The sequence below is a fragment of the Drosophila persimilis genome, unplaced genomic scaffold, assembly GCF_003286085.1.
Source record: "Drosophila persimilis strain 14011-0111.01,24,50 unplaced genomic scaffold, DperRS2 tig00000431-arrow-pilon, whole genome shotgun sequence".
NCBI lineage: Eukaryota > Metazoa > Arthropoda > Insecta > Diptera > Drosophilidae > Drosophila > Drosophila persimilis.
The window spans coordinates 1,492,701-1,516,945 of NW_020825312.1; the positions used below are offsets into that span (position 1 = coordinate 1,492,701).

The 24,245-nt window shown below is 50.6% G+C and overlaps 8 protein-coding genes across 8 annotated transcripts; 2 read left to right on the forward strand and 6 right to left on the reverse strand.

The window, feature by feature from the left end:
• The first annotated feature begins 3 nt into the window (after positions 1-3).
• Positions 4-13,895, forward strand: LOC6596117 (trafficking protein particle complex subunit 11). The gene is made up of 10 exons (XM_026989426.1): positions 4-944; positions 1,005-1,235; positions 1,314-1,754; positions 1,813-2,211; positions 2,282-2,722; positions 2,829-3,019; positions 12,034-12,548; positions 12,631-13,434; positions 13,495-13,689; positions 13,761-13,895. The coding sequence occupies exons 1-10, from the start codon at positions 205-207 to the stop codon at positions 13,788-13,790; spliced, it is 3,987 nt and encodes a 1,328-aa protein (XP_026845227.1). The 5' UTR covers positions 4-204; the 3' UTR covers positions 13,791-13,895.
• Positions 3,094-4,002, reverse strand: LOC6596208 (seminase). Its single transcript, XM_002021240.2, has one exon. The coding sequence runs from the start codon at positions 3,930-3,932 to the stop codon at positions 3,147-3,149; it is 786 nt and encodes a 261-aa protein (XP_002021276.1). The 5' UTR covers positions 3,933-4,002; the 3' UTR covers positions 3,094-3,146.
• Positions 4,152-5,091, reverse strand: LOC6596207 (seminase). The gene has a single exon (XM_002021239.2). The coding sequence runs from the start codon at positions 5,084-5,086 to the stop codon at positions 4,361-4,363; it is 726 nt and encodes a 241-aa protein (XP_002021275.2). The 5' UTR covers positions 5,087-5,091; the 3' UTR covers positions 4,152-4,360.
• Positions 6,198-7,244, reverse strand: LOC6596205 (trypsin alpha-3). The gene has a single exon (XM_002021237.2). The coding sequence runs from the start codon at positions 7,008-7,010 to the stop codon at positions 6,219-6,221; it is 792 nt and encodes a 263-aa protein (XP_002021273.1). The 5' UTR covers positions 7,011-7,244; the 3' UTR covers positions 6,198-6,218.
• LOC6596204 (trypsin beta) lies at positions 8,374-9,986 on the reverse strand. The gene has a single exon (XM_002021236.2). The coding sequence runs from the start codon at positions 9,956-9,958 to the stop codon at positions 8,972-8,974; it is 987 nt and encodes a 328-aa protein (XP_002021272.1). The 5' UTR covers positions 9,959-9,986; the 3' UTR covers positions 8,374-8,971.
• Positions 10,127-11,092, reverse strand: LOC6596203 (trypsin alpha). Its single transcript, XM_002021235.2, has one exon. It carries the CDS (start codon positions 10,957-10,959, stop codon positions 10,147-10,149), a length of 813 nt encoding a protein of 270 aa, XP_002021271.2. The 5' UTR covers positions 10,960-11,092; the 3' UTR covers positions 10,127-10,146.
• On the reverse strand, positions 13,819-22,404 carry LOC6604445 (protein KIAA0100). Its single transcript, XM_026989423.1, has 10 exons — positions 22,271-22,404; positions 22,082-22,208; positions 21,486-22,013; positions 21,146-21,424; positions 20,945-21,088; positions 18,794-20,880; positions 18,237-18,717; positions 17,130-18,168; positions 14,969-17,076; positions 13,819-14,888 (listed from the first exon to the last, which is right to left on the reverse strand). Exons 1-10 carry the CDS (start codon positions 22,321-22,323, stop codon positions 14,826-14,828), a joined length of 6,909 nt encoding a protein of 2,302 aa, XP_026845224.1. The 5' UTR covers positions 22,324-22,404; the 3' UTR covers positions 13,819-14,825.
• Positions 22,405-22,823: 419 nt separating this feature from the next.
• LOC113565965 (mediator of RNA polymerase II transcription subunit 4) lies at positions 22,824-23,833 on the forward strand. Its single transcript, XM_026989424.1, has 2 exons — positions 22,824-23,126; positions 23,202-23,833. The coding sequence occupies exons 1-2, from the start codon at positions 22,890-22,892 to the stop codon at positions 23,733-23,735; spliced, it is 771 nt and encodes a 256-aa protein (XP_026845225.1). The 5' UTR covers positions 22,824-22,889; the 3' UTR covers positions 23,736-23,833.
• The last annotated feature ends 412 nt before the right edge of the window (positions 23,834-24,245 follow it).

Consider the following 24,245-nt stretch of genomic DNA (forward strand, 5'->3'; position numbering starts at 1 on the left):
TGGGGCGGCTATTATTTACACTTTTTTGCATAAAAACCGTGAAACAAATTGGAGCCCTAAGGCCGGGACGTAGCAAGGTGTCCTGAAAGTACATGTTACCAGTGTCATAAGTCGGTGCGACACGTGAAGTTCCCAATAACTGTAATTCGCGACCAGCCTTGGGACAGGCAGGGCAGCAAACTACAATCACACAAACACAAAACTATGACGATTGATGCCACCGCTCTGCCGTCGGAGTTGCTCGTGACCCCTCAGCCACTGATTGGCTTCTGCGGCCTGGACACTGCGCGGCAGGGCGTGCACAAGGCCATCTGGGATGGGTTTAGCGGGAGTCTGCAACGGAAGGCGGCGGATCGCGCTGCGGTCCAATACAAGTTGCTACCTCCGAACTATGAGTTTCCAGTGGCCAAGCCCAAGAGGGCCTCCTACGAGTGGTACCATCCCAAGGGCATACTGAAGCGGAACTGGATGCTAAAGCACCTGCATGTACTGCCCTCTGTGGTGGTCCTGTTCCAGGACATGGAGTGGAACGATTTAGAATGGACGGAGAAACAGGTGCAGTGTGCGGCCACTGTGCAGGCCCTAAAGAATGCTCTCCAAGAGCGAAATACTCGTCTGTGCCTAGTGCTTCTGCAGAAGGCAGCACCGCTACCTCCTGGCGAGGATTTGCTGGCCGCAGAGCGAGCTGCCAGTTTGACTTCAGCCTGCGGCATAACCAGCAAAATGTTATTCATACTGCCGCATACGGAGCACCTCATGGGCTACACGCTGCGTCTGGAGTCCGCGTTCCTGGACATGGCCCAGTCCTACTACGCCCTGATGTCGAAGAGAATACGCAATCATCGAGACCAGCTGTCGGCGGCGCATACCACCCTCAAGATACGTCACCAGTTCAAGCTCGGCTTTGTGGCGGAGATGCGGCAAGACTTCAGCACCGCCCAGAAGTAAGTATTGTTTTGCTCTTGGTCTTTTCATAAAATTAAATCAAATCCATTATCCCGCAGACACTACTTCCAAGCCTATGCGAATCTGGATGAAATACGCATCAACGATAGCAATTGCGTGGAGATCAAAACGCTGGCCGGGTTTCTCAACTACAAAATCTGTCGTCTCATGTTCAAGCTGAAGACCCCGCGGGATGCCATCAACCAGTTCATTATTCATGTTGAGAAGTACAAGCCCCGCGTGGGTTTCAAGGATTTGGCATTTGAGCACTATGCCTGGCTAAGCACGCAGTAAGACGGATCATTATTCTCATTCTCCCGATAGGTTTGCACAAATTTCATACTTTAAAATTCAAATATTCATTGCAGACATTCTGTGTTCGCCGAGCTGTTCTGTGAGGCCATCAAAAATGGACTGCCCGCTCTTCAGACTCAGCATCCCGGCATCTATTACCACAAGGCAGCCGAGTATGTGATGAAACGACGCGATGCCGCCCAGCAAGCCTTTGCCTCTCTGCTTGACTCGGGCGAGGCAGCACTCACAACAAACAACCCAAACCCTTTGTCCCTGTACACAGAGTTCTTTGGCATCCGGGCCGTGAAAACAGGCGATCTTGTCGCCGAGCAGCAAGCTAATGTGCAGCTGTGCGAACAGGAGCGCGGCTATAGCCATTCGGTGGCCATTATAGCTCTACTCAGCCAGGCCATGGCACAGTTCAAGATCTACAAGTGCCTCAGGTTTCGAAAGAAACTAGCTATTGATATGGCCGAGGAGTATCTACAAAGTGGGGATCATGCCAAGGCATTAACGTGAGTGTTGACATACTAATAGATGGAGATACCTTTATTCGAATGCTGTTTATTGCAGTCTATATTCGCTCATGCTGCCCGATTATCGACAAGAGAAGTGGTCGACTATTTTTACCGACGTCTTGCTGAAGACCTTGCGGTGTGCCCTGCTCTCGGCCTCCGTGGCGGACTACATAGCGTGCAGTATCGAAGCGTTGTCCCTACGCCACCAAAGCGAGCAGAAAGATAGGATTCTGCTACTGGATAACCTCTGGCAGGTCTACCAGGGTGTGCCGCCCATGCCCAGAACTCAATTAACCGAAGACGCTCTGGCCCTGTGGACCAGTGCATTGGCCTGCGTGAAATCTCCCATTCCAATCGATTTCGATAAGGTCAGCGACGTTTTGGAGATGTGCGCCACATTCGAACGAGTCCAATTAAACAACGACGATGTTCTACAGCTGCAGCTCATAATCCGGTAAGTGTTGTCTCTTTACATAAAATGGAAATAATAGTTGAAATAACTCCTGGTTTGATCTCCTCTCTAGTGTGCTCACAGACGTGCCTTTGAGGATTAGGAGCTTCCATGTGGTTCTTGCCGATGCCGGAAACAGCCAAAATAACTACAAACTAGAGGCGCTCAAGTATTTTTGCTTTCCAAATCTCCTGCAGCTGCGTACTCAGCAGCAGAGGCAGCAGCAGCCGCAACAGCAGCAGGAACTTGTGGATCAGCCAAAGGCCTTCGAGAAAAACACGATATTGGAACCAGGCTCGTATTATCAATTCTTCTGCAGTACCGAAGCGCAGCAATTCCACGAAAACACCCAGCTGCGTATTGTCCGCGTGGAGGCTCTTATGGGGACCGATCAAATTGGCGCCCTGCTCACGTGCAGCTCCAATTACACACGCCAACCGTTTCGACACCACACGCGCAGTCGCGATCTCGATGACAACGTGACGATCAATCCGATTTGCTATATTGCGCCCACGTAGGTCAAACCGATTCGTACCGGAAGCTGAAATTGATTTCCGGACGATTGCATGCCACAATCAAGCATTTAATGCACCACTGAACACCGTTTGTTTTCGTTCCAGCTTCCATTTGGTCACGCAAACAAACCTCGGCCATGGGCATGCCAATGGCACAGACGGGGAGCCAGAGGCAGCCACAAGAATGCTGGTCAACGAATACTATCCAGTTGTGATAAACATATGCAATCCCTACAATGTCTACCTCATGAATGTGGGTGTACACATCAGTGTGCCTGGTGCCCTAAGGAACAGCGGTGAGTGCATCTAGGCTGCAAGACTATCCACACTATGAGTCTCTGTTAGACCTTGAATCTGTTCTAGAATGATACATATGTCCGCTTAGGCAGTTTATTGGGTTGGCTTGGCTTGGGTTGGGTTCTTTTACATATTCAATGCCTTATCGATGAAACTTCTAACAGTCTTGACACTCGTATAGACGCCTGGCGAGTTTCGGCGGCCACAGCCTATCCCCCACGAGACGATACCGCACAGTTGGCCCTGGTAGGCGGCTGGTCCGCCCGAATCTCCTTCGCAAGCATCCTTTACGCCAGGCACGGCGGCGCAGAACATCGTATTGGTGATGGTGCCTCGTAGCTTGTATTGGCTCATGCAGCTCTTGCGAGGGATCAGGGCCACGTCCACGCTGCGCACCTGCATGGAGACACTCTTGCTGCGTTCCGAGACTAGTCCCCATCCCGAGACCTTGATCAGCTCGCCGGCGTTCCAGCTGGAGTTGCACAGCTCGATGGTGGCTATCTTGGGCCCGGTCAGAGGTGTCTTCAGCTTTAGCACAGCCACGTCTGTGTGCAGGGTGCGGCTGCTGTACGCCTTGGGAGTATACACCTTGGCCACGTCACTCCTAACGCCTGGCTCCGTGAGTCGCGTGGTGCCAGCCACCACCTGCATCCTAGCTGCTCCGACTCCCTTCACGCAGTGCGCCGCCGTGACCACGTGTGTTGGTGTGACCAGCGAGCCGCCGCAAATGAAGTTTCCGCCAATGCGGAGGTTTATCAGATAGGGGACGGTACCAATATCCACCGGAATACCGCCCACAATACGGCTGTTCGCCTCGTTGGTGGGCACGACAATTGGCAGCAGCCGAAGCAGAAGCAGCAGCAGGAGCAGGTGCAGGTGCAGGTGCAGGAGATGCCAGAGTCCCACTGGCATCTGGTGGCATCGGAGAAGCGTTCCCGCCCAGCGCTTACACACAGAAAATGCGAGTATTTGCGGCTGTGTTTCCGAGCAGCAGCTGCTCACTTGTGCAAACAGCTTCCAGTTCCGACTCGGGGCGCGCGTCTGTTTGCTGTGGCTTATATTTGTATGGCAGTGGGGTATAGATGGGTTCTTTTAGGAAGTCATCGTTACAAAGCTTACACACATATTATTTTATTGCGCAAATAATAATTACTTTAATCAAACCATTTTGTCTGGATTTATCGCGACGAGTTCATCAGCCAAATGGAATTCGAATTTAAATTGAAGCCCGGCTAGAGCTGACTCTTTCTCATATCTCCCACAGTTTTACTGACCTTTTCGGGCGGGGGGATATGAGAATGCAGTTCAATATGGATCATTACTCTGTTGAATCCCCAATGCTAGCTGCCAATCTCCTGCAACGTTCTCTCGATGAAGGAGCGCACACGGACACTGGCCACACTGGTGTAGACTCCAGGGTAGGCCAAGCGGGCGCAGCCAAATCCCCAGGAGACAATGCCGCACACCTGACCGCGATACACGAGCGGACCGCCCGAATCGCCCGAGCACGAGTCCCTGAGGCCGCGCACCGAGGCGCAGATCATGGAATCACTTATCTTGGCCACTCCGGCGTAAGACAGCCGGCACTCTGCTCCGGGCAGCATCCGCACCATGGCCGTACGAACCTGGACGGCGGGTTCGCGGTTGTTCTCGCGCGTCACTCCCCAGCCGCTGATCCTGGCATAGGCATTGCTGTCCGGCGGCATGCGGCAGGCAGCAATGGTGGCCACGCTGCCAGCGGAGAGGGGAACGGACTCTCTCAGTTGCAGCAGGGCCACGTCCATGTCGAAATTGGTGGAAGAGTAGCTGGGCGAAAGGTGAAAGCTGGCCACGCCGCGCACCACGGGCGACGCTTGGTCCAACCGACTGGCACCGGCATGGACCGTGTAGTCCTCGGGCTGAGCCCCATACACGCAGTGGGCCGCACTGAGCACGACGGTGGGCGAGAGAAGGGAGCCGCCGCATAGGAAGAATCCTCCCTGGCGAAGGTACACCAGATACGGCACCTGTGCGATGCTCGTCTCCTTGCCGCCCACAATGCGGGGTCCACTGCGGGCGACAGCCATTGCGGTTTGGATGATGCAGAACAACCACAGCCACTCCATTACGTGCTCGGACTGTGGAGCATCTGATCGCCAGCCTCTGACCCATTTCAACCCACAATCAATCAATTTTTCAAATGATTATTATCGAATTAGTCGACTGCCATACAATGGGTGCAGCAAAGAGATTAACTCTAATTTATTTCGATGGAGATTCCAATAGATTACACCCTGCAATGGCGCTCGAGGAGGTTCTGGAGCCAGTACTTGATGGGAGGGCTACTAAGTCGGGTGTAGACGCCCGGAGAGCCTCTTCCGCATCTATAGCCCCAGGAAACAATGCCTACGGGACGGCCTGCCTGGAGGATGGGTCCACCCGAGTCGCCCACACAGGCGTCTCCGCCATTCTCTCCAAGCGCACAGAACATGTTGTCGGTGATGGGATGCAACATGGTGCGGCGGCACACGTCCTGTGGCACCAGCCCCACGTAAACAGCCTGCAGACATTGGTTCCAGTCTGTTTTATATTCGTTTGTTATGCCCCAGCCTATGACTGTGAATTTCGCTCCCTTTGGCAGTTCGTTGAAGTCAATCTGGGGCAGACTTTCATTGGAAATGTTGAACGGTTGCTGCAGCCTGATCACGGCCACATCTGAGTCCGATTCGTCCTGAGGGGAATAGTGGGGCGACACCATGGAGAACGAGGCGCGGCGCACATCTTCAGCCGCCGACCCATCCCCCAAACACTGCAGCTGGGCGTGCACTGTCACGTCGTAGACGTGGCGACGGTTCTGCAGGCAATGGGCTGCCGTGACCACGCAGCTTGGTGTAGCCAGAAAACCGCCGCATCTGAAGCGACCGCCCCGCCGCAAGTTCACCAGAAAAGGATACGCCCCGATGGGAGCGTCGTGGCCTCCATAGATTTTGATCAGCTGCGGCAAAGAGAGTCCGTGAAGCTGCCCGAGGAGGGCCAAGCAGGCCAGTAGTCGGAACATTTTCATGTGCGGATTATCGAGCCGCAGCTTTTATGCGGTCCCAGCATTCTGATAGCGTTCTGCCAGCGGCTGCCGCATTCCGCAGTAAATTGAATGTCGATGGAGTTTGATAAAACTAAAGAAGTTTATTGGCTATTAAGACTACCAAGGGAGAAGGGCACTCAGGAATTCAGCTTCACGGTGTTCAGGAACCACTCCCGGATCTCGGGCACGCTGGTGTAGACGCCGGGCAGCGCCGAGGCGCAGCCGTAACCGAACGACACTATGCCCGCCAGTTGGCCTTTGAAGACGAGCGGACCCCCGGAGTCGCCATCGCACGAGTCTCGCCTATAGGGCTTCGAGGCGCACATCATTGATCGGGTGATGCCATGGATGCCTTTGAAGGTGGACAGACAGGAGGACCGCGACCACACGGGCAACAGAACACTGTGCACCCGTTGGGCCGTGCTGGAGGAGGTGGCACTGGTGGAGCCCCAGCCGGACACCTTGACTATCGCTCGGGGCGGAACGGGCTGTGAGGCCAGTGCAATGGTCTCGATGTTGGCGCCCACCATCGCCGATTGCAGCCGCAGGGCGGCCACGTCCATGTTGAGGGTCTTCATGCTGAAGTCCGGACGAATGGCAACAAAGTCCACCAGGCGGATGGTGGCATAGGGACCTGCCTGGTTCGACGCCCCGCCATAGATCTTCAGTTCGTCCTTGTTCTTTCTGTACACGCAGTGGGCCGCCGTGATGACCCACCTGGGTTGAATCAGCGAGCCCCCACACATCTCTGTTGAGGTCGTGACCTGCACGAGGTACTTTTCTTCCTTAATGCTGGATACCTGGCCCCCAATGATGCGGGGTTGGATCTGCATACTGTCGGAACTGTCGGTAGAAACCACCTGTAATCCTAGGACTCCCAGGATAGGCAGTATAAGAAGCATCATTGAAACCAGGCAGCGGACAAACATTGTGGATAAGCAACTAACACTTGGGGATGCTGGAAGATCGGCTTTTATATCACAGCAACCAAATCAAATCTGCCGAAACGACAGATCAACATTTGCACAATTGTTCAAGCAACAACTTGTCGATTCGGAAGAGCTCGGAAGAGTGTGAGAGCGGAAGTCCAACCGTGCCAACCACACTCACAACAAAATTCTCAAAGATCTGGATCTGATTGATTAATCTACTTGTACCTTAAATATTTGTGGTCTATAAATACCATTCAACAGAATTATGATGTGCAAAGAAGGAAGCACTTGCCGACATTATTCCAAACGCACACATTTCTGTAAATGCGATAGAGAGAGGCAAAAACTAATTTTGTATTGAATCAGCATCGTCAAAGATTTAGCCATGTCCGACTGTCTGTCTAGCCGAATCAACCAAAGGATGTTTGAGAGATTCAGAGCTAAGGATGCATGTATTTGAAGAGTCTTATACTATCATTTCAACGCATACCAAGTTAAGTTAAGGAAAGACACTCGCTATTAGCCAATTCAGTTTTTAACTACTGCGTTATGGTCAAAAAGCCAGATGTCTCCGTGATCCCTCTGAAATTTTCTCGCACTTGTGATTAGAGACAAGAAAAACATGACCAGAAAAAGAGTATGCTCTAATTTTAATTGTTGCATTCCGTTTATTCTCTTTCCACATAAACGAACTATTTTATTAGAATTTGAAAATATTTCCGCTACATCATCTTCTATCTCTCTTCTCATACCAACACCAGCTATGTTGCTTTCTCGCTTCCTTTCGCCTGTGGGCGCACACTGCACGAGGAAGAGCGTGAAGAGAGAGAGGGAAAGAGAGAGAAAGAGTAAGCGCACTTGTTCCTTCTGGCTATAATTATGATCCGATCTGAACCGGAGACTGTCCAGTCTGGTAGATATATAGTCAGTCTCTATGATTCTGCGCTTTCTCATATCTGTGGATTGTGTATGCAACAGATGATTATCTTCCTTTGGGAAGGGTGGGCGGGTGGGCAGTAGGGGGCTAGACGAAATTTTGAAATGCTCTCGTAACAGGGTGATATCACAGGAGTCTGCACACAAAATTTGGTTGCTTAATCTCGTATGGTCTCTGAGATCTAGTCGGAGCCGGACTGATCAAGAATATATATTTTTTATGGGGTCGGAAACGGGTTCTTTTGAAACCCATCCCACTTCTATAAAAAATCGAATAGACTAACAACTTGGCAGATACAAAAAAACCATAAATATTCTGATAAAATAAGCACACAAGCATTATTTTGTATACATGTACGAATACTTTCCAAGTTTACAATTTTATTTCACTTTAAAAGACAGAACTTCCAATATTCGCGAGTAATTTGCGCTTTTCAATCAGGTGGCTTTACAATAAATAATAGAAATATAAAATATTATAATTAGGCCAAAATATCGGGCTTTTTTGCCATAATGCGCTATAAAACATATTTATGTTTGTGATCTGCATGTCAGGAAGACCAATAACTGGCTGTGCTGCTGAGAAAATGGTACGTATGATAAAGTGTCTTCCGTTTTTGTGGAGATCTGAAGCGAGTGTACAGCAGTGTTAGCACACGTGTGCCATATAATCGTACAAAAATCAATATTATCGCTAGCTTCGAGCTGTCACAGTTAGGAATTCGCTAGACCTTCACTTCGCGAAGTTATATTAAAAAAAAAGCCTATATTTAGTTGGACTTCTGTACGAGCCCAAGGCGAGAAGTCTTTGTTTAAGCCAGTTGTTGGTTCTAGGCTGTTATTAGTCAGGTGATATTTGACGTGTTCCGTCTTTGAATTCCATTTTCCTATCTAAGCACACAAGAGTGTGCTAGAGTAGTGTTGTTTTTAACTGGATTTATTTATGGATTAAGCAAAACAGCCCTGTCTTGTGGGCTTATTATTGTAGGTCGTAGGTTCAGTGACTCTCAGGGTTTAAGATCCTAATTGTTCGACATTATGCGGTTGGCCCACGTTCGAATCCTGGCCACTGCTGTGTACACGCCGGGATATCCGGACCTGGCGCAGCCATAGCCAAACGATACAATGCCCAGCAGCGTTGAATCTCTGGTTACTGCACCGCCGGAGTCGCCGCTGCATGAATCCTTCTTCTTGCCGCGGGCGCAGAACATATATTTGGTGATGGTGGCCAATCTACCGTAGTCCTGGCTGCAAACACGCTGCCTGACCACCGTGATCTGCGTGGCCCGCAGCGTCCGGGAAGTGCTGCCGCCTTCACTGGTCAGACCCCAGCCCGCGATGCGCACTCTGGAGCCCGCTTTGGGCACGAAGGACCCCATCGAGATGGTGGCAATGTTGGTGCCTGTCATGGTTTCGTTCAGCTTCAGCAGTGAGGCGTCCATGTTCATTTTCGTGGTAGTAAAACGGGGTGCCACGGCCGTAAAGACCACGGAGCGCACCACGCCATCGCTGCCGTCTAGAGTGGTGGTTCCTCCGCGCACCAAAAACGACGAGGCAGTTTGCCCCTTCACACAGTGTCCGGCGCTGAGAACCCAAAGGGTGGATATCAAAGAGCCGCCGCACAGGCTGGTTCCGCGACGCACCTGCACTAGGTATGGGGCCGTGCTAATGGTCGTCGTAGTGCCACCGACAATCTTCGACTGGATCTTGGCGGGTGTCGCTGTCTTTGATGCCTTGCTCGGGGAGGTCTTCTTTGCGACAGAGGTGCCTCTTCTCACAGCTGCTCTGCTTCGGGCGGTCTTGGCCACAGCTTGACTCCTATTCGTTGCCAGTTTGCGGACGTTTCCGTTCCTCAATCTCCTTCTTGCCCGGTTGGCCTGCGCCGCCTCGGTCATCTGGGCCAGCACGGCCAGCAGCAGCACAGCTAAGATCAGGTACTCCCAGCGGCAACGCATCTCGATGTGAACTGTTCTGGCGGTGACCTTGCCCCGGCTTTTATCTCTTCGCATTTTGCCGAAAAACAAGCTGTGACACGACACCTGTGCAAATACTGCTCCCCCAATAGGAGGGCGGGTATCAATGGTTCTTGTTCTTGAGATGATGTTTGATGGAAGGTGACGTCGATGCGCGAAGACCCGTCAGGGCTGCGAAAAAACTATTTAATGATCGGCGGCATTGGATTGGGGATAATCCCCTCCTAGCAGTATCGCCGCATGGTGTCTGTGATCCAGTCGGATAAGTAGCTGACGTCGGAGTACACCCCGGGGCTGTCCTCGTGGGCACAGCGATTCGCCTTTCCCCAGGAGACAACTCCCACCAGAAGGCCATTGGCATTGACCACAGGTCCGCCGGAGTCAGCGGCGCAGGCATCTTTATGACCCGGCACCGAAGCACAGTACATGCTCTCGGTGATGTTCCGATACCCGTCGTACAGCTTCTGGCACTCCTGTCGCCCCATGACGCGCACGTGGACGCTGTGCAGCTGATTCGGCAGCTGCGTGGAACCTTCGTCTGTGAGGCCCCATCCTGAGACGCGGACAAACGAGCCGGCCCGGGGCGATCTGATGGCCAGGCGGATGGGTCTGGCTATGGGCGCCTTGAGGGGCTGCTGAAGCTGAAGCAGTGCCACATCGTGGTCCAGCGTGGAGTGGCTGTAGGCCGAGGGCAGGAGGATGTTCTTCACGTGGCGTGCATGGCGAATATCGCTGAGAAACGTGACTCCACCGCGCACCACAAAGTCCTCCGGCTGCCCCTTTACCAGGCAGTGCGCGGCCGTCAACACACAGTACGGGGTCACCAGGGAGCCGCCGCACTCAAAGTTCCCATTTCGTCGGATGTTCACCATGTGTGGCTGGTGCCGTACCTCGCTGCGGTGGCCGCCTACCACGCGTGGACTCCGCTGCAGGTCGACCGCCTCGAACGACAGCTCTCCCATGGCACCCGTGCCACAGAGCACCAGCAGAAGTAGCACAAGAAGCAGCAGCAGCGGCAGCGGGAAACCAGCGCTCATCTCAATCTGTCTGTCTGTGTTGCTTGTAATGGAAACTGCACTCAACTGGGGCCCCCAACAGCACTCTACAATTATTTATAGAGCGGAACGGCACTGACCTTCCCCAACAGGCACCAACAGCCACCAACAGCCGTAGCAGCCACCATACAAAACACCTGTTGGCACACACCATTGAACTTGGGTCGAGGAGGAAGTGAACCATCGTCAATGGGTCGCCTCTTGACTTCAATGTAACTTTTTGTTTGCTTTACTGCCAGTGCGTTCTGCCTGTAATATGTATAAGAATACGTACCGTTCAGCTAGAAAGCGAAATGTTTAATTAAGACGTCGAGTTTGTTGTTCAAAATTATGACTCGTTCGTCGTCCAATACGATAGTGAAATGTTTCAAAAGTTTTTTTTACTTACTGTTCTCAAAAAGTCATCAATTCGAGATGTCCGTTGAAGATTACAGAATTCCAAGATTACAAGTCGCATCATCAGTCATTTCTGTTTCGATGGCTTTCTCGTGGAAAGGTGCTTTCTCGGACTTACTAGCTACAAGAAAGAGACCCAGCCGTTTTAAGAGGCCCAGGGCTCAGATTTAGCTTCAGTATTTAGAAGAATGGGCAGTGAAAATTTCATATCTGGCAGACATATTCGACTATTTAAATGAGCTCAAAAGAAAACGAGCGGGAAAGTTGTGATCCGCGAAAAGGGCCGCAGCTATAGTTTATACCCGGTACTCAGTCAGTATTAGGTGAGTTTAATAATTTAAACATCTGTCTCTTTTTTTTTCTATTCTGGCACCAGCACCACACACACCGCACGAGGAGTGTGTGGGTGTGAGAGAAAAAGAATGAGTAAGCACGTGCCTCAGATCCACTTTCACCTCGAATGTTTGGTACAGTGGAAAGCGCAATGAGCTACTTACCACTAAGTAGCTATGAATTTTAGACATAGATGCAGCGTGTCGGGTCACCTAATGTGCATACATTATGTATATAAATACAAATGTATATGTAACGGACTCTATTTGTTATTGAGGAACCATGAATGTCTCCATTTAAATACCTTTATTCATTTTTTATTCTTAGTATTCCTCACCACAGACATCTCTCCGGGTCGTCAGAAGCTGCACACCCAAATCCAAATAGATGTGGGGGAGCTGTCCGGCCAGAGCAGCAACACGGCCACGTACTACATCTTCAGCCTGGCGGAGACAGAGATCAAGCTGCAGCAGAGGCTCAGCTACACGCTGGATGTAGACACTGGTGGGGCAGGGAGCAGCGGGTCGGCTGGAGCCAGAGCCAGCACGGCGCCCAACAGCTCGGAGTCGACTCCCGATCACAATGTCAAGAGCATAGCCCTCAGCCTGGCAGCCATATCGCCGGTACAGATCGAGTACCTAGACGAGACGCGGCTGCGAAAGTCGCGCGACGACACGGTGACCGTGAGATGTTACAGCGACTTCAAGTTCAGTGCCCGCTTCTACACACTCAACCGGAAGCCGCTGAACCAGGTCTATCGCGGGGAGAACTTTCTGCTGCGGGCCAACACGGAGGTGCTGGCCGTGGACGATGTGGAGATATTGGATAGCTTCTTTATATGTGTAAGTAGACCCTTCCCCAGATAAAAGTGTTTTCCAGTTGATGGTCTGCTCCTCCTCTCTCCTCTCTCCGCTCTCCATTCAGGATCACAACCTAGTGCAATCGAACTACAGCTTTAAGCGGAAGAAGTACACCAATAAGTACAGCGCCGGTGACCAGCTGGAGAGTGTGATAGTGCTGCGCACAAACGCCACAGTTCAGGACTGGACTACTGCTCGGGACCTAGATCAGCGTGGCAAGCTCGAGGGCAAGTCTTCGTCCAGCAAATTTATTAGGCGCCCACCGAAGAGCCCCAGCGAGGAAAACTCTGCTTCAACGGCGCCTACCGGCATAAGCTCCTACATGAACAAGAGCCTGGTGGCCAAGATTCCCACAACCATGACCATCATCAATAGCAACTCGGCCGTGTCCACTGCTCTGCAAGTGGCCAACTCGGGTGTAATGAGCAGCTCCCTGCATTCGGAAGACGCGAAGCTGGGCGAGGATGGAGCGCCTGCAGGCTCTCCCTTGGAGAGTGGCAAAACTACTCGCGTTGTTTACAACAAAGCTCTGGAAGCTGTGCAGGGAACGGGCCATTGCCGGGGCTTCATCAAGGGCATCTATACGCTGGAGGAGAACCCATCCCCGGCCCCTGTTTTCGGGGTATTTTGTATACGATGGCGCAGGGCCAATGCCAAGGAGGAGAACGAGTCCAAGTTCATTATCAGTGGTCTCGAAATTGCCGAGCCACCGCTGAACATCTATTGCACCATCGAGGAGAAGATGTTCGTGAAGATGCCAATGGCCTTCAAGGTGGTAATCAAAAATCCCACAACCCATGTGCTTCACCTGATCGCCACGCTCAGCATCAGCAAGGCGGATAACTTTATATGTTCCGGTCACAAGCAGGTGAGAAACATCTACAACAGTGTGTCTAAAATGTTACTAAATTTTGTATTTATTCCCCAGTTGGACATCTCCATAATGGCGTATGATGAGAAGGAACTGGTCTACAATCTGTATCCCCTTCAAGTGGGATGGCAAGAGCTGCCCGTACTTAGCCTGGAGTACAACACCAAGGCGGACCCCCAGAAGAACGACATTCACAATGCCTTGCTCGACGAACTGGTGCTGCGGGCACTGCCCAAGCGAGTCTTTGTACTGGTAAGTGGTCAGCGCTTGCTCGATGGCCTTCTTCGGTTCTAACGCCCGTCTCTTCTCCCATCTCCCCACAGCCACCACTGAAGCAACAGACCACCAAGTAGGGGTGCAGTGATAAGCTAATGGGCGATGTAGTTAGTTTTAAGTTTTAATGTTTAAAATATCATTGCTACGAGTATCTATAAAATTAAACTACACGTTATCCTTTATTGTGTGGACCTTTTACACCTTCGGCCTCTATAGGCACAGGAGCTCTAAAAATGTTGCATATGTTGTCAGACTAGCTTCTAGTTATTCTGTTGGCCTGATTAATACGTGCTATATATAATACACTGAATTCCAACAGAATACAATGACAATACAATCTGTTTAGCATCAAAATTTGTAAATGAAGTAATGCCCTTTGGTGCGTCTTGTTTCCCAATTCTTGTGAGGGTACGGTCTGTTCCACCCAAATGTTGAGTTCTTATTTTGAAGAGCGCATGGGATGTTCACAGAATCGAAAATGCGTCTGTCTCCATTAATTTCCATTTCTTGAGGTGATGTCTCAGGTGACTCCGATCTGCTTCCTATATTCCCTAAAGAATTGTATCCTTGTATTCGGGTTCGTTATACCAACCCCATCTATCGGGATAATGTTGTAGGAATAGCAACGGCGGGTCGACCTATGTTTCACAAGATTTTGCTAGTAAAAAGCGCGGATATTCGGGTTATCGATTCCATGGCGCTGTGCCAGATACTCAGTTACCAGTGAATCAAAAAAAAAAGTCAAAGGTTACAGGTTTGCCAGAGGACGATGGTTTAAATGGTTACCCACAAAACACATTTATAACTACAAATATTTATAGATTGTTAGATTTGCATAGCATAATACTTGAGTGTCTGTGTATGTCTGAGTGCGTGATTGTAGTGTATAATGTATCTGTTAATCTGTTAATGGGCCAAGACGCACTCGACATTCTTGTTAATTGGTTAGATTGATTAAGATAAGTCCAGGTCCAGGGCCTGGGTCAGGGCCAAGCGTCAGTACCGAGTTGCACACATATGTATTTTTGTACATCCTTTGAACGTACAATACAATAAATATAAACTATATTCCAATGATATAGGAACAGCACCTAGTCGCAAATTCCTTGGGATCACTTTCCGCTTGATGAAAATTTAAAGACACCGCCGCCCTTTTTCTGACTGCGGTTCTCGTTCTGGATAGGGGGAATGGATAGAGAAATCAGTTAAATCATTGGATCGTTTTTCAGTTGGTAAGAGGATAAGGTGGTCTTACCAGCAGGCAGTTGCCAAATAGCATTTTGGCCTTGTCCTCAGCCTCCTGCGGGGTGGCCCGCTCACCGGCCGATAGTATCGGCTGACGTTGATGGATGTGCAGCTTCTGTTTGATGGCCTGCGAGAAGATCACGCGTCTGCTGACGGATTTCATGGCTAGCAAGAGGTCCAGCCAAGTCCAGGTCACATTATGATACTCCAGAGTGGGAATTACCAGAGAATAGTCTGTGATGTCCTCCAGATTCTTCTCCTTGTTGCCCTTGTAGCTGACACGCACTGGCACCTCGGGTATCTTGATGTAGATGAAGAGTTTGTTCTTCTCGGCGCGCTCCTTCATCTTTTCCACGTCGTCCTTCTCGATTTTCACATAGAACTCGGAATCCTTGACACTCTTCTTGCTCCTCCCCGAGCGCTTTGTGGACGCAGACGACGACGAAGACTTTGCCTGTAAATTCGTTGTGGATGCCGAACTGGTGGAGGCGTTGTCGTCCAGCTCATCGATGACCTCCGTTTCGGATGCATCACGATCTGGGAAGCAGAACTTCAGCATCGTGCTGTAGAACTTCTTGGTGATGGCTATGGTAATGGGTGCCACGTTGATCTCAAAGTGCTCCTTCACAGAGATGCCCCCGACGGGAGCCTTCTCCCGGCAGAAGATGCGCAGCACCCGTTTGTGGGTGTCCACGGGCATGTCCTTCTGGATCTCAGTGGCCAGCAGAACATCGCGATAAATCTCACGGGGCAAGAGGTTCTCCATGCGTATGTTTCCCAGCTCGAGCAGGTGCTCCACCGAATCGTCGCTCTTCGACTTCTTCGTGTAGAGGAATGCACTCAGCACCAGATCGGCTATGCCAATCTGGCCATCGGTCTCTGTGAGCCGCCATTGTGCGCGCTTGAAGCAGATCTCGTTGGCCCGCACCATGGTCACGGACTCGTCGGCCCTCACATTCGAGATCTTGCTGAGCTGCGACAGCTGCGTCTCCTTGTAGCACAGCAGCATCATGTCGAGGTCCTCGCTGTACGTGTTGAGCTCCTCCTTGCTCTCGCGGATCTGCTGCTGGACTCGGTCAAAGTCAAGTCGAAGCTCCAGGGTGTCACCCTCCTCTATGCGCTCCTTGCTGATCATGTGTATATCCTTCTCCAGCGAGCGGATCTTCATCAGCAGGCTCCTGATCACGGTCTGCTTTTGCTGGATGGGCCGCTTCTGATCCTCCGTGGAGTGCAGCTGCAGCTGGAAGCGCATCCTGGTCAGCTTTTCGGCCGCTTGCTTGCGTTGCGGCTCCACGTAGAGAAGAAGATTGTTGACAATGTCCAAGATCATGGCATACTGCAACGAGTTGGTGCAGACATCCAGGTCGTGATGCATCAGGGTAAATGCGTCCACTGGATCATCCTGCTTCTCCCACGGCGACAACAACTCCTCCGAGGGGGGCGGCGGCACTTCTGTTATGCTGTTGGGGTCGATGGCATCGCCATAGCTCACGTAGAAGAACTCGCACTTGCACTTGGACACGATCCGCTGCAGCTGCACGGGCTGGGCCTCGCCGGAATTGTCGCTCAGAAAGGCGCCGACCGTTTCCGAGACCACTCCGCCCACACTGCGACCGCTGCCCACCAAATGCGAAATGTCCTCCGGCAGATTGTTGATCACGGTCTCGTCCTTGTCCTGAATGTTGTCCACCGTCAGCCACATGATCTCCTTCTCCAGCAGGGAGTTGTTGTCTCCGGCACTGACTGTCGCATAGTACTGCATGCACTCCAGCAGGCCCTTCCACGTGGTCTTCGAGATCAGCGAGCGATCTCGCCAGACGGGACGATGCTCTCGTTGCAGTATCTCCGCCTTGGCGGCACTGATGATCACATAGCCTGACGTCTCACAGCCCTTGAGCAGCACCTGGGAGTTGACCAGACTGATGGACCAGTTCTCGTGTATCACGTCCTGGGAGGCGCACGCCTGCAGTCCCTGCAGCTGCAATTCCCTGGACTGCGTGCTATGATCGTCGCTGTACACGTTGAACTTGTGGTCTGCCTCCGCAATGAGTTGCTGCAGCATGGCCGTGGCATGGATCTGCGCTGGTGGTTTCTTCAGCGATGTATTTGCATTGGCAACTGAAAACCAGATCGATTAGTTGGTTCCAATCTCGAGTCGGATTTCTACTCACTTGGCAGGACCTCGGTGCTTGTGTTGGACAGCGTTATAGTGCTGTCGCTTCGCTTGTGCTTCATCACGGCAGAGTTTCCACCCTCCTTCCGGTAGCTTTTCACCGCTTCGGTGGAGAGATTGTTCTTCAGCTTCTGCGACTTCATGAAGGAATCGAACAGGGCAAAGGCCACGTCGCGATTGCTCTTGGTCCAAGCCCCCTTCAGGTCGTACACCACCAGCTTGTGGGTGGGCGTCGTAGACTTCGCTTTGACATCATCTTCCGAATTGGTGGCAGTGATGGGCATCAGGGCCTCGCGTCCATATGACACCTTGGCCACGCTCAGGAAGTAGAAGCGAACTATTTTGAAGGCATCCGCAGCACTGGCCAGGTTCTCCGAGCTGCTGTCCATCTTCTCGGTTACAATGCTCTTCAGCCAGATCTCCGCATCGTTCAGCTCGCAGTTCATGTAGACCGTAGACCAGTCCGCACGCGGTCTGTGGATCAGCCCATCGTCAATGGGATTGAGTGTCAGACAGTATTCAGAGCTGAAGGAGACCCGTCTGCCGTTCAACTGGAAGCCCTTGTGCAGGGCGTGCGACATCCAGTAGAGTACCTGAAACTTGTGCAGACACATCTGCAGATTGGCTTTTTTGTAGTGCCTGCTGAGAGGCTTTTTCTTCGGTCTGACATTGTTGAAAACTGGACCGCGTCGCGTGGGTCGCGTCACGCCCGAAAGTATCAGCTGGAGGCTTTCAAACCAACGCAACGTGCTGCCGTATAGCACCAGACTGGGAATATCGATCTCCACATCATCGCCGGCTTTTGGCTTGGTCTCAAACGATATCCAGATGTTGAGATTAAGCGAGCGGAAGGCACGGAACGAGTCGTGCACCTGGTTGCTCGAGTACTCGGGCAACTTGTCCGGGGCACAGGGCATCACAGCATGATGATCATTCGGATTGGCGAGGCAGACCCAATTCAACTTCACCGTCAGCTTCAGATTGGGGAAATGAAGCAGACGACAATCGTCATAGCGGGAGGCGGTTCGAACTGTGACCTGCAAAGCACACAGGGGATTGGCATTATTCCAAAGAAACAAAGGAGTAACAACCGTCTGCCACTCACATTCAGTTCTCCCTTGAACATAATCTTTGCATTTGTCAAGACAATGCCACAATTGTTCCACGTCAGCTCCATTTCCTCTGTGGTGTTGTAGGGATCTAGCGAGGCATGCAGCAAAATGGTAAATTGCTTGGCAATCAGCGTCAAGCGACCGTGCAGAAGCAGGCGCAGCTTATCCCAGAACGGCAGAGGCGGAGAGGGGTCCTTCGATGGGGCCGAAATCTTCTCAAAGCTCAGATTACACTGCGCCATAACAGGCTCCCAGCAGGCCCCGAAGGCATAGCTGCAGCTCTCCAGCTCGCAGTCAAAATCGTGGTAGAACTTCAGCGAGGGCATGCTGCGCTGAATCACATTCGTCCCAAAGGGATCCCCCACCTCAATGAAGACATCGCGCTTGGCTCGCTTTGAGCCCATTTGCTCGGCTCCACAGAGATTTCCGTACAAACGCATGCTCTTCACGTAGAACATTGGCTGCGGAAAGTCCCTGCAAACAGATTGGAAATCAAAAATTATCAATAAGATATATTAACGGAAAGCTTTGATTGAGTCCTATGTCCTACCTCAGCATGAACTTCCACTCTGAGCAGCTTATGTTGACGCCTCGACACCAGAGCGTGCTAAACTCCAGTCCCTCCTCTGGCCAGGGGCTCTCGTGGTCAATCTCTCGCATGGTGCGCGTCACATTATCATAGCCATGTATGGACGTGTCTGCCATGGCCATGATCTCCACGTCCGTCATAATCCAGGCCAGCAGGCGGGTGCGCACGGGGCCACTCTCCCGGATCTTCTTCGAGCGCTGGATGTAAATCTCTGAGTTCTTCTTCACCAGGTTCGCATAGAGACTTTCGATGGTGCCGGCGGGCACGAGGAGCCGTTCAGAGCACAGCTCGGCAATCTTTTTATCGAACAGAGCCTTGCGTTTGAGGCTCTCCAGGTACTCGTCCACCAGCAGCACGTAGTTGTCGCGCAGCTTCACCTCGAACGGATCGTCGCTGATCTCCAGCAGGAACTCTTTGATCTTGATCACCAAATCACTCGGCAGCGGCGAGTCCACGGTGAAAGGTTTCTTCTTGTAGTTGTGAACCAGTTTGAGCCACTTGAAGTGGGACACGCACTCGCTGTTGATTGCATTGTAGAAGTCATGGTCGTACGGAAATATGGCCTTAAACGAGCCAATGGTCGTGACCCAGACCCTGTTTGAAGGCAGCTGAAATCCAGGAAAGTTGAGACGCTCGTGGGTTAAGGCCTCAACGCGCGGCAATGACTGCATGTCCAGTTCCTTCACCGTAAAGATGTGCTGATCGTCGATCTTGACAAAAACATTCTCCGCATAGATGATGTGTCTCTCCTTGTGGCTGAAGAAGAGACCCTCCACGAAGAACTGCACCGAGTGACGCTCCGACAGCTTCAGCTCGCAGATGGTGCTACGCTCGGCTGATAACTCAATCACAAGTCCACCCCGGTGTCCCTTCGGAGTCGGCGGTGTCTGTGCGGCAGTCGCTGGCAAGGCTAGCTCCGCTCTAAGATCCTTCATATCCCTCACCAAGGTGAGCAAATGCATGTGCAGATTCGAGTTCCACATGGCCTCCGTGTTGCCGGGTATATAAATGGACAGATTGCCCAGCGTCCCTTCCACTTGTTCATGCTCCAGACGTATCATCTTGCATGTGGCAAACACGTCCGAGAAATCGGTGAGGCACAACGAAGAGGCGGTCATGGAACGCATGATGGCCATTTGGAATTCCTCAAGCTTGAGCGTGGTAAAGAGCTGCGACCGCGTCAGGTTGATTTCCGAGAAACTGAGCAGCATGTAGACATTGTGATGGTTCACAAAATAGGCGGTAATATCCTTGACCTTAACAGAGACGCGCAGCGAGGTAGATGATGGCTCAGGAAGGGACTGATGCACTCGTATTTGCTGGGACTGCTGCTTGGGAGATCTCTTTGGTTCCATTCCCCTGTACTGCCGTAGGCATTGCACGGACTTTACCACAAACTCCGCCAATTGCATGCTGTATTCTGTGCGAAAGGTGTGCACGGAAATGTCCAGTTTGGTGGTGTTTGCATAGGAGCAGAGCTTCACGAGGCTCACGCCCAGAAAGAACGGGGAGCCCGGAGAATGGGTCTTCTTTAAGTTGTTCGTGTCGTTGATGGAGTTGCCCAGATTGGACCAGAGCGTCTCCACCATCAGCTCCATGCTCCATTGGCGCTGATTCAGGAGCAGATTTAGAAACTTGTTGCCATAGAAAGAGCTGCGCTTCTCCTCGATCTGTTCTAGTAGGAACCGCGTATGGCTCACGCTCATAGCTATGTGCTCGTCCTCCAGCTTCATTAGCAGCGACACATTGAACAGCTCCGCACAGCCTTTGACCACAATGCGCTGCATAATCCACTCGAGTACGCCACTGCTCTCGCCGTCGCGACGCTGCTTCTCTCGCAGGCAGCTCTCTGCTGCCTTGTCCAGGTACAGATGATCGGGCAAGGACTTCTGTTTGTGCATTAGCTGCAGGGGATGCAGATGCTGCTGATTGCTGGAGCGCTGGCGGGCCAGGAAATTGTTGTTGACAAAGTCATAGATTTCGCTGTGGTTGTAGATGATTTGGAATGTCTTTAGCTTCACATACAAATTGAAGATGTCTTCCTCCAGCTAAAAGGTAAACAAATACGGTTTATTTACAGATCTTTATACTCTTAAATGCTTGGGGACTTGCCACAGAGTCTATGGTGAACTGCTCGACGAACAAAAGCTTTTCATATTTGGTATCAATGTCCAAATGTTTGAACACCAGCTTGGCCAGCATTGATGGCAGCAAAGTCTTTTCATCCCTCACATTAGAATTAAATTTACCCGTAATCTGCATTAAATATAAAATATAGTCTATTTTTCATGTTAATGGGTTGTCTCAGCTTACGTGAAACAACTGCAGCTTTGCACTGAAATCATTTTGCGAGTTCTCCTTGACGGCCGAAAATGTGGCCGCCTTGATGCTGAAATTAAAGTTCTTTGGTATAATCGGTGCCAGTTTCTCGTAGTTGTCATTGTCATAGGCAGCGTTTTTGGTCGGCTTGAAGGCGTCCTGCAGGCGCTTGGACGGCTGGCCGGGAGTTGTTCTTTCCTTGGCCTCACTGAGGAAGTCATACAATCCTCCGTGTATCACAGATTTCGCGTTGTTGATAACCAGACTCAGAGTCTGTCGAGGATATGTTATATTCCAAGGATTTACAATAGCCAAAGGTCTACGGGTTACTTACATCCATTGATAGAGGTCCCTGAGCAAAGAGAGACGCATCTAAGGTCACGTCAAAGCTCACCTCGCCCAGACACGGCCGAATCTTGTTGAGATTCTCCAGCGACTGGCGACGGGAACTGCAGTGCCTTAGCATTTTGGCCTGGGCCTCACTCAGGGCAGCATTGACCAGCAGAACTCGGGCGTTCTGCACAATGCTTCCGTCTAGATGTAGCTCCTTGGCTGTGGCATGAATGAACCAACCCGGATCGAAATCATTGTTCATCAGCACCACCGAAATGTTGTTTATGTGCACGGCCATAAACTGGGCAAAGGTTATGATACTCGCTGGAACCTTGGATTCTCGAAAATCAGGCACGCCCTTGGCCTCTTTGACCCTGTGCGGCTTGAGGGTCTCAAAGAAATCATCGCAGTCCTCATTGTGTCGTCTCGGTATGTCCTTGTTGATGCGTATGTCCCGGATATAGATGGAGAGTAGCTTGGTTACCTCGGTTGTGAAGAAACTGCTGCGTAGGCACACTTCCTCGATTTGCTAAGAGAAATCAGAAATATATCAGAAATATTGCTACATGGATATGGATCATCGATGGCAAGACTTACTACACCGAATCCACTCTTCTGGATGTTAACATTCTTGAGCGACAAGTAGGGCAACGAAATCCGACCAATGCGTACTCTGACCCGAAAGCGCTTCACCAAGAACCAGCTTATGCCCGCTGGCAAAATCCTAATCAAAAGAAAAGTGAGTAATAAATGGGTCAATGGTCAGCGGCGCAACCCTGCACTTACCAATAGAGCAGGATAAAAAGTGTAAGGCAGAATATTAGCAAATGAAGCATCATGCTTATGGTTCAACAACCATAGTGCCTCAATATGCCAGAAATTTTAATTAGAGTGGCGGTCCAGCTATGTTTATTTCCTGAAATTTATTAGTCTAACATGATGCGGGAATCTATTAATATCAGCTGTAAACAGATCAAATATACGGTCTGACCCCCAGAAATATACCGAAACATACCGTCTCACAGTCAAAATATACCGTAAATACTTCGACGAAAAAAACGAACCGTTTAAGAAGGTGAACTCTTGATTCGTTCAAATAATTAATTTTGCTCAAGATTTATCATCTTCGCTTAGAGAATTTTAATACCATCTGATCTACAAGGGGTTAAGCGTTCTCTGTGCATGGTTTAATATTACTAGCTAGCTGTATTAATATTATGATGGAATATGAGTACACAAAATTCGCCAGTATATTTACGGTATATTTTGAAACTGTGACGTATATTTCGCTATATTTATGAGGGTCAGACCGTATATTTTATCAATAGGGCCACGGTCACACTGCTCCCCAGCCTGTGGAAAATAAACAAATTGCAAAAATACGTAAATAGCGGGTCCCCTAAATATGTCGTTTCACTTAAGTACTAAAGAGCGTCTGCTTTTGCTTATCGACGACATTGAAATGATCGCAAAGGAACTGATCGAGCAGGCGCATCAAAAGATATCCAGCACGGAGCTTGGCGACTTGCTCGACTTGTTGGTGGCCAAAGATGAGGAGTTTCGCAAAATGCTGGAGCTGGCCGAGGAGCAGGCTAAAGTAGAGGATGCAATGGACAAGCTGCGTGCAAAGGTCGAAGTGCACGTAAGTTGAATTAATATTTGAAGATTGATTAGAGTGCCTGACTTGGCCCTGCATTCCTCTGTTCCACTCCAACAGGACCGGGAAATACAGAAGCTGCAGAAGTCGCTTAAGGATGCCGAACTAATACTCTCCACCGCTATTTTCCAAGCGCGTCAGAAACTGGCCAGCATTAACCAGGCCAACAAGCGACCGGTCTCCTCAGAGGAGCTCATAAAATACGCCCACCGCATCAGCTCGGCAAATGCTGTGAGCGCTCCTCTTACATGGTGCATCGGAGACTTACGTCGCCCGTATCCTACGGATATTGAGATGCGAAATGGCCTGCTGGGCAAATCGGATCAAAACCTTAACGGCGGTCAGGTGCCACATCAGAACAGCGGCCTTACACCAGATGTTCAGCGCGGATTATCTGGCCCTGGGGGAGCTGGCAGCGGAGGTGCTGGTGAAGTTCCGAGCGCCTTCCAAAACCAATTCAACTGGAATCTATCGGAATTGCATATGACAATGGGTGCTTCTGGCAATTCCGTAGCGCTGGAGACACGTGCTCAAGATGATGTGGAAGTAATGTCAACAGACAGTTCCAGCTCAAGCTCGAGTGACTCACAGTGATTGGGGGGACGGCAGAAGTTAATTTATCATTATTTTGTACTGTACTTATAGCCTAAATAGTAAGTAGGTATTCAATAAAACAAAATTTTGTAAGATCACGGTTCTAGCAAAATATTCATTCAAAAGTCGGTGGCCGATAACGATAAGCAGAACGATACTATGCTCAAAAAAAAACCAACAAACCCATTTCACGAACAAGCAAAATCACGAATCACGAGCAGTTCACGCGTTTTACGTTTTTTTGCGCTTTTTGTACTTTTACCTTTTTACTTGGCGTTTTTTTTGCTTTTAAAATGGAGTGCAGCGCGATGCAGCGTGTTTTACCTAACTAAAATGTGGCGAAGATGTAGTTTAAAGTTGGTGCATATAGCTTATTTAACTCGTGCGTGTGTATACCCAACGCAAAGGCCTTGAAAAGATTGTCGAAAATTGTTCCCAGTCAGGAGTGTGCTGTGTGTGTGCCCCAAGTCCCGAGTACATTTGAAAGAAGCGAAGAAGCAGCAGAGGCGA